Genomic DNA, 14,199 nt, shown 5'->3' with positions numbered 1-14,199 from the left:
GGTCCTCAGAGGCTGCGGCCTTGGGCACGTGCACAGTCACCCCGGGGAGGCAGCGGTCTCAGTGGGGCTCTCTCTGCCTCTCGTCCTGGTCTCTCTTCCACTGCCTGATTCTGTCGGCGTCACAGCAGTCGCTGGGCTCCACTAATTGTCCGCTGACTGCTCTTTGGGTTTTCTTCCCTCTTCTAATGGTTTATTTTTGTTTTACCTCGTATGTTCTATATACTGTAAGATAGAGCAAGTTAAAGCCTATCCTCTCCTGAATCTTGTCACCACTTCCAGCCAGGATGAATATGCCATTTCCCTCAACCCCCGAGTCTCTCTTGCCCTTGGCAGTCAGTTCACTCTCCCACCCAGCCCCCGTCAGTGCTGATCTGCTGTCTACCAGCACAGTTCTCACGGTCCTGGGATCTTATATCAATTGAGTTGTGAAGGATTGGTGTTTCGCCTCTGGCCTCCTTCGTGCAGCGTGATGCTGTGGCCTCAGTAAATAGCGCTCTTTTATTCTGCATGTCGCCTCCTGGCGTCCGCGGTGTAGACGGAGCGCCGTGCATGCATGCACGCCCCACTTGAGCAGCATTTGGGTTCTCGGCGGTTTCTAGCTGGTCACAGAAGGCTGAGCTCCTTGAATCGTCAAGCGCGAGTCTTCGAGTCGGCGGCCGCGGTATCATTCGCTCTTCCTTGAAAAAGAGCCACGATGAGAACGCCTGGGCCCCGCTGCGGCTCCTGAGCAAGAGCCGGGGGGCAGCGTTTGCTCCCGGCTCGGTTTCACTGCCGCCTCTTGGGAAGGGGAGGCTTGGCGGGCGGGCTCTGTGGGGATGACCTGCCTTTCACGCTGGGCGCGGTCTCCGCGTCGCCGTCGCGAATCCGAAGGTGGAACAGCAGCTGACACCTCTGCGCTGTTGGCGGGCTGGGGCTCGGGGACCGCGCCCGGGCCCTCTTAGCTCGTCCCTCCCAGCGTGGAACCCCGGCCTTGGGCGTGGGCGGTGGGCAGGGCAGTGGGGACCCCGTGTCCTGGGCCCGCGCCGCCCCAGGGAGAGCCTCTGCCGAGGGCGGGTCTGGGTGGCGGAAGGGAGGCCCCGGTGGGGCGACAGTCGCCCGGAACTTGGCCTCTGCACACGGAGCTGGGCTGCGGAGCAGCGCTGGGGGTCTGCTCTCGATGGGGCGATGCAGCCGCTCGGGCCTGGACGCCACGGGACGGAGCGCCCTGTCCCCGCGTCCACACCCGCCGGGGAGGAGACGGGCCCGCTGGGCGGCGAGGAGGGGAAAGCGGTGCGTCGTGACGCACAGGCCACCAGCTCTCACTGCTCTTCCTGAGATGGGGTGAACTTTCTAGAATAAGTGTCTTCTGGAGCCTCCACTTTCCGGAGCCTCGATGATTGATTTCGCCATTTTCACCAGTCACGGTCGTTTCCGGGGAATGAGTCTCTGGAGCCTCTCAGGGCCCCATTTTCCTCACGACCCCTTGGTTCGGCTGCGTTTTGTCGCCGTGTCCTCGGTCCTTTGGCAGGCCTCCCGCGCTCGGCGGGACTGACCTGCGGAACCTCTAGGATGTCGCAGGGATGGTCGCCCGGGCTCGTTCGCGGAAACGCTGCGGCTGGGGGAGCCCGCCGTCCGGCCATGAGGACACGCAGCCCGGTGGCCAGGGTCGCGTGGAAGGCACCGAGGCCTCCTCTCAGGAGCCAGCGCGAACCTGCCACGTATGAGATGAGCCGCTTTGGGAGCAGATCCTTCAGACTCCCAGGGACCAGCCCGCGTCTTGACTGTGACCTGACCAGCGAGCCTCAGTCAGAGCGACCTGCGTCAGCTGCCCTGAGGATTCCTGACCCACAGAGGCTGTGACGGGACTCACATTTATGTCTTGAGCTAGTAAATCGGGGTAACGGGTTACGTAGCAGCAGGAAATTAATACGTGATCTTGGGCGAGGCCCTCCTCTCATAGCTTTCAGTTTCTTCCTCTGAAACACGTTGTTGCCCTAGACCCGCGGTTTCCAGCCGCCTGCAAGGGGCCTCTGCTTTCCCGGGGACAGGGCACAGGTGCCCTGGTAACAGGCTCCCGGTCGGAGCGGCCTCCCGACTCCACTCACGGCAGCTCCACGTTTCTCTCTGTAACCTGGGCTTCAATGCAAGATTTGATTTGAATAAAGAGTCCAGTTTTTATCTTTGCTGTAGTTTTTCTCCTACGCGTTGCGTTTTCTTCAATCCTACGTGCTGATTTCAGTTTCGTTTCCCGGTTGGAAATGGGCCTTCCCTACAGCCTGCGTTTCCGGTTTCCATGAGCAGAGCGTGTGGGAGTGTTGCCAGCGGCCCTCCAAGTTTTCAGGGGGGAAACGCAGACCCAGAGAGGGGAGAGGACGTCCCCAAAGCTACACAGTAATTGAGTGGCCAAGAGAGGAGTGGAATACAGGGCTCCTGACTCCCAGAAGAGCTCATCGATGCTAAAGAAAGTATTAAAAAAATAAATCTTCAAAAAGCAAAGACTAGAACTTGACTGTTCAGCTACAGGAGGAGGAAAGTAAAAGCAACAAATACAAGACTCTTGGAACACACTGTTCTGTAGGAAGCTGGCTTTGCTCCTAAAGCTGTAGAGATTAATGCTGGGAATCAAAGAGAATTTACCATAGAGTTGTCTGGCCTGCCTTTTTTTTTTTGTCTTTTCTAGGGGCACATGGAAGTTCCCAGGCTCCCAGGCTAGGGGTCTAATTGGAGCTGCAGCTGCCAGCCTACGCCAGAGCCGCAGCAACGCAAGATCTGAGCTGCATCTGCGACCCACACCACAGCTCATGGCAACACTGGATCCTTAACCCACTGATTGAGGCCAGGGATCAAACCTGCAACCTTGTGGTTCCTAGTCAGCTTCGTTAACCCCTGAGCCATGACGGGAGCTCCGAGTTGTCTGGCCTGCTTAGTCATTTCTGAATAGCGTGGCAGTCAGGCAGTCTGGCAGGCTTCCACGGAGAGCTGGGCTGGGACGCAGAGGTGAGCTGTGCGTGCAGGTGTGTGTATAGGTAGCCTTACGTGGTGTTCCGAGTTTTTCAGTCGTTGCTAGTGTTAAAAGACAAACGGAGCTCACACAAAGTCTAGATTTCTGGTCTCTTTGGAGCAACTGGCCAATCTGGACTGGCACTGCTATGCAGGGCCTCAGCTGGAGCTGGTAGTGGCTGCCCCTGGAGCCGGGGCCTGAGCCCTGTAGCTTCCCACAGCGTCCCCAGCCCAGACCCTGTTGTTGTCCCTCCGAGGGCACCTGCCAGCAGCCCCTTATCCCGCTGCTTGCCATGTCATTTTTCTCAGAGTGGTTCTTAGGACTGCTCTTCACTCATTTCATCACCTGCCCGGTCCCTGGAGGAATCTGATTGTGAGAGCTCCCCCCCCCCCCCCCCCCGCCCCCCCAACTCACTGGAGGCGTGGCGCTTGACCGAAACCTGCGGGTCCACCCGATGGGACTTCTCACTGCAGGAGGAGGCGTGGCGCTTGACCTGCGCTCCAGAGGGACGTGCAGGCTTCTCGTCCTGGGTGGAGACGGGAGGAGAAGGTGCAGGTGGGCTCCCCGACCTTGGTGTGGGTGCCGTCTGCGTGCTTGGCGGCCAAGTGTTTCCTGGCCTCTGTGGGTGTGGGCAGCCCTCGACAGTTTATAAACCCCCTGCGGCAGCAGTGGACCGCTTGGTCCTCATCCCTTCCTGGGGGGAGGGGGCAGCAGAAGGCAGCTGTAGGCTGGAATTGTGCTGAGAGGAAAACTGCGGATGGTTTGTGTATTTGATGTATCATAGTTTGTTCTCACATCATTTGGATGTAGCCTTCAAATTTTCTGAATTGCTGATGTGTGTTTTCACGTAAAAAAAGTCATAGGTGAGATGAGCCAGTGGCAGAAGTGACATAACTAAATGGACTGGTTACACGTTTGTGCCTGAAGCGTGTGGAGAACCCTCAGATCTTGTCCAAGCTCAGGGAACCACGAGTCAAACGTGATCATGTGAGGAGGAGGAGGACGTTGCTAAGGACGGTACCACTCACTCCTCTGTGTGAGACCTTCCGATGCCCAGGCCCGGGGCTGAGCGCGTTCCCTGAAGTGTTTCATTTGGTTCTTGCAGTGGTCCTGTCAGCGAGGTGTTACTATATCCACATGGAGCTAGGAAGTGAGGACCAGGAGGTGAGGACCAGACAGGTGAGGATCCGGAGGTGAGGACCAGGAGGTGAGGACCAGACAGGTGAGGACCCGGAGGTGAGGATCCGGAGGTGAGGACCAGGAGGTGAGGACCAGAGAGGTGAGGACCAGGAGGTGAGGACCAGACAGGTGAGGACCAGACAGGTGAGGACCAGGAAGTGAGGACCAGGAAGTGAGGACAAGAGAGGTGAGGACGACAAGAGAGGTGAGGACCAGACAGGTGAGGACCAGGAGGTGAGGACCAGAGAGGTGAGGACCAGGAGGTGAGGACCAGAGAGGTGAGGACCAGGAGGTGAGGACCAGTGAGGTGAGGACCAGGAAGTGAGGACCAGGAGGTGAGGACCAGACAGGTGAGGACCAGGAGGTGAGGACCAGACAGGTGAGGACCAGACAGGTGAGGACCAGGAGGTGAGGACAAGAGAGGTGAGGACGACAAGAGAGGTAAGGACCAGAGAGGTGAGGACCAGGAGGTGAGGACCCGGAGGTGAGGACCAGGAGGTGAGGACCAGACAGGTGAGGACCAGGAGGTGAGGACCAGGAAGTGAGGACCAGGAGGTGAGGACCAGGAGGTGAGGACAAGAGAGGTGAGGACGACAAGAGAGGTGAGGACCAGACAGGTGAGGACCAGGAGGTGAGGACCAGAGAGGTGAGGACCAGGAGGTGAGGACCAGAGAGGTGAGGACCAGGAGGTGAGGACCAGAGAGGTGAGGACCAGGAAGTGAGGACCAAGAGGTGAGGACCAGGAAGTGTGTACCAGAGAGGTGAGGACCAGGAGGTGAGGACCAGGAGGTGAGGACCAGAGAGGTGAGGACCAGACAGGTGAGGACCAGGAGGTGAGGACTCGGAGGTGAGGACCAGAGAGGTGAGGACCAGAGAGGTGAGGACCAGGAAGTGAGGACCAGGAGGTGAGGACCAGACAGGTGAGGACCAGGAGGTGAGGACCAGGAGGTGAGGACAAGAGAGGTGAGGACGACAAGAGAGGTAAGGACCAGAGAGGTGGGGACCAGGAGGTGAGGACCCGGAGGTGAGGACCAGGAGGTGAGGACCAGACAGGTGAGGACCAGGAGGTGAGGACCAGGAAGTGAGGACCAGGAGGTGAGGACAAGAGAGGTGAGGACGACAAGAGAGGTAAGGACCAGAGAGGTGAGGACCAGAGAGGTGAGGACCAGGAGGTGAGGACCAGACAGGTGAGGACCAGGAGGTGAGGACCAGGAAGTGAGGACCAAGAGGTGAGGACCAGGAAGTGAGGACCAGGAGGTGAGGACCAGGAGGTGAGGACCCGGAGGTGAGGACCAGGAGGTGAGGACCAGGGGGGCTTGGACTCAGGCCTGAGTGCAAAGTTCACCTCCTGAAGAATTATGCTGTCTTGCTACTGAACTCTAGCTGAGAACAGGCTCAGGCTGCATTGACTGGCTCATCTGAGTCTGAAGAACGACCATGGAAACAGAAGGATGGCTGCAGTAGTTTCTAGCAAAGGGCGTCCTCGAGGTGAGAGCTCAGAGCAGCCCAGCACTGTCCAAGGCAGGGGTCCTGGCCCTCGGCCACTGTTTTCCTCGACTCCCTCTTTGCCTCCCTCAGCCGGGGGGGCCCGATCGGCATGTGGTCCTCTGGCTCGCCCGAGGCAGAGCAGGCACAGGCGTGCTGCGGGCACAGGCGTGCTGCGGGCCCGGGTCGAGGGATGGCTGCGGGGGCTGTACTATAAACCAGTAAGCTGGCGTCCCCTTGGTTTAGCGAGCACGAGGGGGACATGGTCCTGGGGTTGAGGCCAAGTCTGTGGAAGCCCCCAGGTAAAGGCCCGGGGGTGGCCCCCCGTTGTCATCCCCCGACGCACAGCTCAATCCGTCCGTTCACAGAGCGGAAAGCAGGGGCGGGCAGCCCAGCACCCTGCTCAGAGGAGCAGTGCGTCCCAGCTGGCACAGCCCTGTCCTCCCGCCCAGGGACCTCGCCCCCGCCCTGCCCGCCTCCCGCACCAGGGAGTCTTTCTCTTGAGCCGTGGTCTGCCGTGAGAAGGCCCTTCTCCCGAGCCGTCCGGCTGCTGGTGAAGCAAAACTGGTCTCTGAGGCAAAGGAAGGAACGCGCCGTGAAGGAGGGGGAGGGGGAGGGCGAGCTGATCAGTGGCCTGGCCGCGTGCCCGACGCCCCGGGCAGCCGTACCTGCATCTTTTCGTAAGGGACATCATCATAGACGCGGGGCTCAGGCCACGGATCCTGGCAGGACCTTGCATATCTGAAAAATAAGAGGGACGATGATGAGGATGTGGTGGCAGTGCTGCCATGCGGCTGGCAGTGCTTCCCCGTCTCCTCCCTCGTGCGATTCTGGCGGCAGCTTGTAACCGCGGTCGGAGGGCCAGTGCCCGCAGCAGGCCGGGCAGGCCTGGGCCGCTGTGTGCTAAGGGCTTTCCAGGCAGGGACCTGCGGGGTTCTCACGACAACTGGGGAGGCAGGTGGTTCACTGCCTCCATATTTAAGTGAGAAAATAGAAGCTCTCAGCTGGCACTCCTCGTGCCAGATCCATGTACCAGCCCTGTGCCCACCCGAAGGCTCAAGAGTATGAAACCCTCCGTTTCCTGGCACGCGAGCAGAGCTCAGGCCTCTGTACGGGAGAGTTTCTCTCTCCAGCTCCTGCCAACGGCCGCATCCCCTGCGCCTGGGTCGCCTCCTGCTGCTGGGAGAGGAAGGCCCCCCGTCTGAGCCCGAGGAGGCAGCCTTTCTCAGCCCGTCCTCTGCCCTCCCCATCCCAGGGCTAGAGTCTGCCGTGAGAGGGAGCCGAGCCGGGCCGGGCTGCGGGCACGGTGGGCTGCGGGGCGCCCTTACAGGAAGGAGCTGCGCCCTGCGGTGACGATGCTGGTCAGTGTCTCCACGTCCACGTAGTCATAGTGCAGCGCTTCCGGAGTGACCCTGGAGCCTGTCTCCACCAGCAGCAGCCCGAGCCAGCGGCCCATGTCCTCCGAGCAGCTTGCCTGGGGAGAGAAGGCACATGTCAGGCTCACCTTGGCACCGTCAGGGCCTCTGGCTGCTGCTCACGTCACCCAAACACAGGCGCAGAGCATACCCGTTACACGCGCAGCGGTTAGGGATCCGAGACTGGAACGCACGCCTAGGCACCCACGGCGGTCCCCCCTCCCCTCCAGGCCTTTGCTCTAAGGTCACCTCCTCAGAGAAGCCCTCCCTGACTGTCCCCTAAGCCACAGAGCCTCGATCGCTGTCCTTGGAGACCTCCCGACCCTTTGGCTGTGAAAACACAGTTTAGATGTCCTGAATTTTTATTTTTTTATTTTTTTGCTTTTCAGGGCCGCACCCATGGCATACGGAGGTTCCCAGGCTAGGGGTTGAATCAGAGCCACAGCTGCTGGCCTACGCCACAGCCACAGCAACGCAGGATCTGAGCCACATCTGCGACCTACACCACAGCTCATGGCACCAACGGATCCTTAACCCACTGAGCGAGGGCAGGGATCGAACCCGCAACCTCATCGTTCCTCGTTGGATTCACTTCCCCTGCACCACGATGAGAACTCCTAGATGTTCTGAATTTTTTAAATACGTTTACTTTTTATTAAATGAGGAGTTCCTTATTACATAACCCAGTCAAATTTTTTCTTGTGTTAAAATTGCCAATGATATGCAGAACTGTGTACAGTAGAATCTCCAGGAAGTTGCTGGTCAAGTAAATACCTACTTATGTTCTCATTTGAAGAGCATCGTTATAAAATCGTTAGCACACAGATGCTAAACTTGAATTTAAAAAGCACACTTTTTTTGAGAGTTCCCGTCATGGTGCAGCGGAAACGATTCTCCCTAGGAACCATGAGGTTGTGGGTTCGATCCCTGACCTCCCTCAGTGAGTTAAGGATCTGGCATTGCCGTGAGCTATGGTACAGATCACAGACATGGCTTGGATCTGGCGTGGCTGTGGCTGTGGCAACCATGAGGTTGCGGGTTCGATCCCTGACCTCCCTCAGAGAGTTAAGGATCTGGTGGTGCCGTGAGCTGTGGTGCAGGCCGGCAGCTGCAGTTCAGATTTGACTCCTAGCCTGGGAACCTCCATATGCCGCAGGTGCGGCTCTAAAAAGACAAGGAAAAAAAGCTCACTTTTTGACAGAAAGCTCTGTGTATAACTGAAGAAATAGGAGACCCACCTCAAACTATTAAAGATACAAGGGACTTCGAGAGTCAATAGTTCCTGAAATTTAAGGACGGAGAGGGGCAGTGGGTACTGGGCACAGAGAGCAGGACCGAGGAGCCTGGTTTAGTTCCAGGAAGAGACCAAGAGGCACCGCCCTCTGTGGAGCTTTGGATGGAGCCTGGGCTGCACTGGCCTCAGGTCCCTCTCTGTAATGGGGGGACTAGTTGCTTAAAGTCTTCCTCCCGTGGAGCCCCCGTCGTGGCGCAGCGGAAACGAATCTGACGAGGAACCATGAGGTTGCGGGTTCGATTCCTGTCCTCCCTCAGTGAGTTAAGGATCTGGTGGTGCCGTGAGCTGTGGTGTAGGTTGCAGACGCGGCTCAGATCCTGCGTTGCTGTGGCTGTGGTGTAGGCCGGCAGTTGTAGCTCCAGTTAGACCCCCAGCCTGCAAACCTCCATATGCCGCGGGTGTGGCCATAAAAAGCACAAAAAAAAAAAAAAAATTTACATTCTAAATAAGTGAAGGATTGGCATGTGAAGAGAGTTTCTGTGTACTCCTCGTGACCCCAGGGAGGAGGGCTGGTGCCAGTGGGTAGATGTGACCAGGCATGGGCGAAATGAAATCACATTTTCATTCAGCCATTTGTTCAGCAAATAGGAACTGAGCCCCTGGTATGTGCTCAACATAAGGCTGGTTCCGGAAAAACAAAAATATGCAGATCCAGTGTGGTTGCTGCTTTGCTGGAGCTTGAGGATTTCAACTCCGTGTAGAGAAAATCTCTGTGAAAATGGAGTTGCTTGGTGGGAGGAGCAGCTACCTGGCAGGGCCGTGGGTCATCCGAGGTAGAGAGTTACTGGTGCAGAGTGTTGTAGAGAGGGTTCCAGAATCAGATCGGGGTTAGATCAGACTAGATGCCTTTCCGGAGTGGGATTATATTTATAGGGGAGAAGGAGCCAAGCTTGGGCCTCGGGTTGCCAGATGTAGCAAATAAAAATGCCGAATTCCCTGGTAGATCTGCATTTCAGGTCAACGACGCACGCATGTGTTGGTATAGGCAGGTCCCAAGTGTGGGATGTACTTACTTACAGGAAGAAGAATTACCTGCTGTCTGTCGGACATTCAGACTTGAGCGGGGGCTGCGTAGTTTAACGGGCGCCTCTGCTGATCACTTGGCAGCATCGGCTGACTTGCTTCCCCTCCGACCTCGGCCCCCACAGCCTCAGGAGCCCAAGCCCCTGTCTGCCTCCGCCACCAAGGCCCCGCCGTGGCCCCTCTCACCTCCAGGATGGCGACCTCCTGCCGGTCGCGCAGGATCCTGAAGGCAAACGGGTGTCTGGGCCCGAAGCCCGGGGCCACCTCGCAGCCGCGCAGGGCAATGGCGTTCACGTGGGTCCGCAGGTCCGTCCGGTCCTTGTGGAAATACAGGGTGCTGCCCTTGAGGCGGCACCAGCGTTCCTTCCAGCCGTGGTTCACCAGCACGTTCAGGTGACCTGCGGGGGGCACCAGCTGGGTGACTCCCGGCGCTTGGGGTGCTCCCGGGCACCAAGGGCCCCCAGCTGCGAGGAAGGCCCGCTGGCCCGCGGCCTCAGGCACCTGTCCGCTGTCTGAGTTTCCGTTTCCTGCCTGTGCCGCGGGGGTTGAGCATCACCCCTGCACGGCCCTCAGGCGGCAGCGGGCGGGCCGAGGAGGGCGCAGCTAGTGTACGGAAAGCTCTTGCTGCTGCCTTTGCTCCTGAGATGCCCCGCTATCCCTGAGGACACAAAGTAGTGGCTGATGCTGACCTCTGGTGGCAGCACGTGGGAACCAAAAGCCACGATAAATTATGCAAGCAGCCAGGGCGAGGCTGATGGCTGAGGAGTTAGAATCCCCCTCGACGTTTTAGATGTTAGTTTCCTTGTCATCGTAACGTGTCCCGATCCACCTGAAAATGTTTCTTGATAGCCATAGGCTTTTCTAATACTCTTTCTGGGTTATTAGACTAGTACTGCGTATCTAAAAAATAAAATTTCCTGTTGGATCCCAGTACCTAGAGCGCTGCATTTATGTTTTTCTTTCCAAACCACTTTTAATTCATACTGAGTGCATCTATTTGTTTATTTATTTTGCTGTCTACGGCCATCCTGGCGGCACGTGGAAGTTCCCAGGCTAGGGGTTCAGGTGGAGCTGCAGCTGCCGGCCTACACCACAGCCACAGCCGTGCATCTGCGAGCTACACCGCAGCTCACAGCAGCATCAGATCCTTCACCCACTGAGTGAGGCCAGGGATTGAACCCACGTCCCCGTGGTTCCTAGTCGGATTCGTTTCTGCTGCACCCCTATGGGAACGCCCCCACGCCCTTTTCTTTTGAGTGCATTTATAATAAAAGTGCTTACGTATTTTTACCCAAGAACTATCCGTATAAGACTGGGCCCGAACTGAAACACTTGGTGGATTATACATGCGAAGGTCAGAGCGTCTCCTTCTGTCACCACAGAGGAAACCAAGGCCAGGGGCTTTTGGAGCTCAGCTCCCCGACTGCGTAGACAGAGGAGCTCAGCTGGCCTTTCCTTCTGTCAGGCACCAGGGGCCCACGGAGAGGCGAGGGCGGGCCTGGCTTACTCAGGGTGGATGCCAGCCGTCTGGGAGGAGGCGTCCGCGCTCTGCCCGGGGAGCCCCCGCAGCAGGATCTGCGTTGCCTCCCCCGCGTGCACGGTACCCACCCCAGCACGGGACTTCCTCCTCGGCAGCGGACGCTGGCAGGGCTTCGGCCAGCGCCTTCTTCTTGGAAAAGCTGATAATGCGGGTGATCTTGCGGCCGGCAGCCTTGCTCACTGACCCCTTCAGCTCCGACAGGCTGTTCTTCTTCCCTTTGCCTGTGGCCATGGCGGCGGGTTAGGGGAGGCGGGGGAGCCCCAAGCCCAGCCCCACCAGCCCGCTAGCCTTCCCGGCAGCCCCTCAGCCTGCACACAGGGCCTGGCCCACAGCTCCAGGCGGGCACAGACCAGGTCCCATAGCCAGGTGTCCAGAGCGGTCAGGACCTGCTCTGCCCTGTGCGCTTGTGGCAGTGCCCCCCCCGCCCCGCTCTGGCATTCTCCCGTCTGAGGCCCCAGAGGCTCCTACCATGTTCTCGGCCAAGGGTGGAACAGCTGTCGCCCAGGCCCAGGCTGTCAGAGTCTGAGGTCTGCTTCTCTTGGGACGGCCTCTGGGGAGGGACACAGACAGCCGTCATCAGCGGGCGCGCTCGGACGGGCCCCTGTGCTGGCCCGTCTCCCCCGTCCCTGCCCACGACAATTGGCCCCCAGCTGTGTTACAGACTCGCGTGCCCAATGCCAGGTGGCATGGGGAAGACGGCAGTGGCCTAAGGGGTCGTGTCCTCTGGTCCCAGTTTATTCGGGGAGCAAGGCACTTCATTATAACGGACTGCGATGAACCTCCTCGGAGTTTGGACCCTATTTGGTGGCCGATGGGAGCTGGGAGGGATTGAAGTGCAGCTCACGCGCTGGTTTTGGAAGCTGCCCCCAGCAGCTCGGCGGGGATGGGCAGAGAAGATGGGAAGCGAAAGAGGCACTCGGAGTGTCCCCCAGTGCAAGAGAGACTGATGGGGGTGAACCGAGCACCCTGACCGTGGAGGACAGCAGGTGCGTTGGCCTTTTCACCTTGGCGAAAATTGCAAGTATCACTTGGTGACCAGTAAACACGAGTGGTGACGAGAGAGGCGTCCACTGCAGTCCTCGACTGGATGGGAGGGTGGTAACGACACACACACACACCGTGGCAACAACTTCACTGTCAGCCAGGCTTATTTTCACTCGTTACGCCAGCTCTGGACGCACCATTCCTTCGCCCATCTATCCAGGCATTCATCCCACCAGGTACCATGACAAATGCAGAGTAGACACACGCAGTGCAGACAAATGGACGGTGTAGACAAATGGACAGAGGACAAATGCAGTGTAGACAAAAATGGACAGAGTAGACAAATGGACAGAGTAGACAAAGGCAGTGTAGACAAATGGGCAGAGTAGACAAATGCAGTGTAGACAAATGGACAGAGTAGACAAACGCAGTGTAGACAAATGGGCAGAGTAGACAAACGAGTGTAGACAAATGGGCAGAGTAGACAAACGCAGTGTAGACAAATGGGCAGAGTAGACAAACGCAGTGTAGACAAATGGACAGAATAGACAAACACAGTGTAGACAAATGGGCAGAGTAGACAAACGCAGTGTAGACAAATGGACAGAGTAGGCAAATGCAGCGTAGACAAATGGACAGTGTAGACAAATGGACAGAGGACAAACGCAGTGTAGACAAATGGACAGAGTAGGCAAATGCAGCGTAGACAAATGGACAGTGTAGACAAATGGACAGAGGACAAATGCAGTGTAGACAAAAATGGACCGAGTAGACAGATGCAGTGTAGACAAATGCAGAGTAGAGCAGTGCAGACAAATGGACCCTGGAGAAATGACAGCCATCCACGATGGGAATGCGGGAAAACCCTCTAATCTCCCCACGGCTGCTCATTTGAATTCACACACCCCTGTTGGGGTGCTGCTGGGAGGCACAGACAAGCCAGCCCAAGTGAGATCCTGAGGCCAAAGCCCGTCGTGTTTCTCACCGCTGTGCGGTGCACAGCCGTCTCCCTTTAAGAAGCCAAGCGGTGTCAGCCGGACTCAGGACAAGGCCAGCATGACACCTGTCCTCTTAAATGCTGTCCCTGCGGAGCTCTGCGGCCCCTAGAGCTTTCCGCCGGCGCGACCAGAGCAGGCCCGGGAGCGTCTGCCATGAGCACAGTCCTGGGGCGGCGGGGGAGAAGGGGGCCGTGAGCCCCCCGGGTCCCGAGGCTGGCAGGGGCCGCGGGCGCCGAGAGCGTCTCCCGTGAGCCGCAAACCAGAGGCTGCGGCGGTGCTGGCTGTGGGGCGGGAACGGCCCGGCCTGCGTCGGGCGGGGAGGCAAATGCCAAGAACGGCTGCGAGCACTGGGCGCCGGCTCAGTGCCCACGGCGCTTGGGTCCCAGGGGCCACGGCAGACGGGCACCACTGCCTCATCCCCATGCGCCTCTGCTTCAAAAACGCCCCGAACGTTCTAGCCGCCCGCTCGGCCCAGGATGGCTCCTCGCTGGGGGCTTGCTCCTCTCCCTCTGGCGGCAAGACGCTCTCAGCTGCCCCGCAGCAGGTGCCCGCACACGCACACCCACATCCGCACACACCCACACACCCACACCCCCCCCCAGCACACACCCGCGCACGCACACCGTCCACCTGGCTCTTCTTCAGGCCCCACCTTCAGCGAAGGCCGGTGAGCGCAGCTGAGAGCCTCGCCCTCCTGTCCTCGGGACCTCCTGGCCCCGTCCTGGCCTCTGCTGCTCCGGCCCTCACAGCCACCTCTGCCCAGTGCCGTCTTGCCCACTCTTTAGGCTCAGCCGAGTGCCCGGCCTCCCTGAGCCCCCGCCTGCGAGGCCCCGGCCTCTTCCCCGCCGCGCTCTCCGGCTCCAGGGCCTCGTTCCTCTGCTAGGAATGCGCTTCCTGCCCCTGCTCGCTGCTTTCTCGCCCTCACCTCGAGTGAAAGGCTTGGGCAGCCTTCCTTGGTCCTGGACAAGAGCAGCCCCTGGCATTTGCTCCCAGCGCACCTGGCACCAGTCCCTCCCAGCACCTACACCGCCTGGCATTTCTACGTCTGTGTGATGACTGGGTTCATATCCGAACCTCTCCCTGTGACTGTCAGGACGGTGCCCAGTGGGGGGCGCTGTACACGTCACAGGGCAGATCAATGCCCACTAACTGCTGGTCCAGGGGCGCTCAGGAAGTTCCCTGTGAAGGCAGGGTGGCCAGGTCACCAGGAGTCAGGCTGAATGCGTGTAAACCAGCTAGCTCCGCTTCTCAGCAATGGGGCGACTTTGGGCAGACCTCTCTGTGCCCTGGCTTCCTCTCCT

At 58.8% G+C, this 14,199-nt stretch overlaps 1 protein-coding gene and 1 long non-coding RNA gene across 5 annotated transcripts in view; one reads left to right on the top strand and one right to left on the bottom strand.

The window, feature by feature from the left end:
- LOC125126510 (uncharacterized) overlaps positions 1-14,199 on the top strand; it is a 121,983-nt gene that overhangs the window by 15,684 nt on the left and 92,100 nt on the right. The gene's annotated exons all lie outside the window — the stretch shown is intronic.
- The window catches only part of AFAP1L1 (actin filament associated protein 1 like 1), a 64,204-nt gene that overhangs the window by 12,230 nt on the left and 37,775 nt on the right, over positions 1-14,199 (bottom strand). For all 4 annotated transcript variants that reach the window (XM_047779003.1, XM_047779002.1, XM_047779000.1 and 1 more), the window contains 6 exons: positions 11,385-11,466; positions 10,985-11,137; positions 9,563-9,774; positions 6,973-7,118; positions 6,313-6,385; positions 3,395-3,506 (listed from right to left, as the gene is read on the bottom strand). In XM_047779003.1, the coding sequence (XP_047634959.1) occupies positions 3,395-3,506; positions 6,313-6,385; positions 6,973-7,118; positions 9,563-9,774; positions 10,985-11,137; positions 11,385-11,466 (778 nt within the window). The remainder of the gene's footprint in view (positions 1-3,394; positions 3,507-6,312; positions 6,386-6,972; positions 7,119-9,562; positions 9,775-10,984; positions 11,138-11,384; positions 11,467-14,199) is intronic.

This window comes from Phacochoerus africanus, chromosome 4, assembly GCF_016906955.1.
Source record: "Phacochoerus africanus isolate WHEZ1 chromosome 4, ROS_Pafr_v1, whole genome shotgun sequence".
NCBI classification, from domain to species: Eukaryota; Metazoa; Chordata; class Mammalia; order Artiodactyla; family Suidae; genus Phacochoerus; species Phacochoerus africanus.
This window is presented reverse-complemented; position numbering and strand designations above follow the sequence as displayed.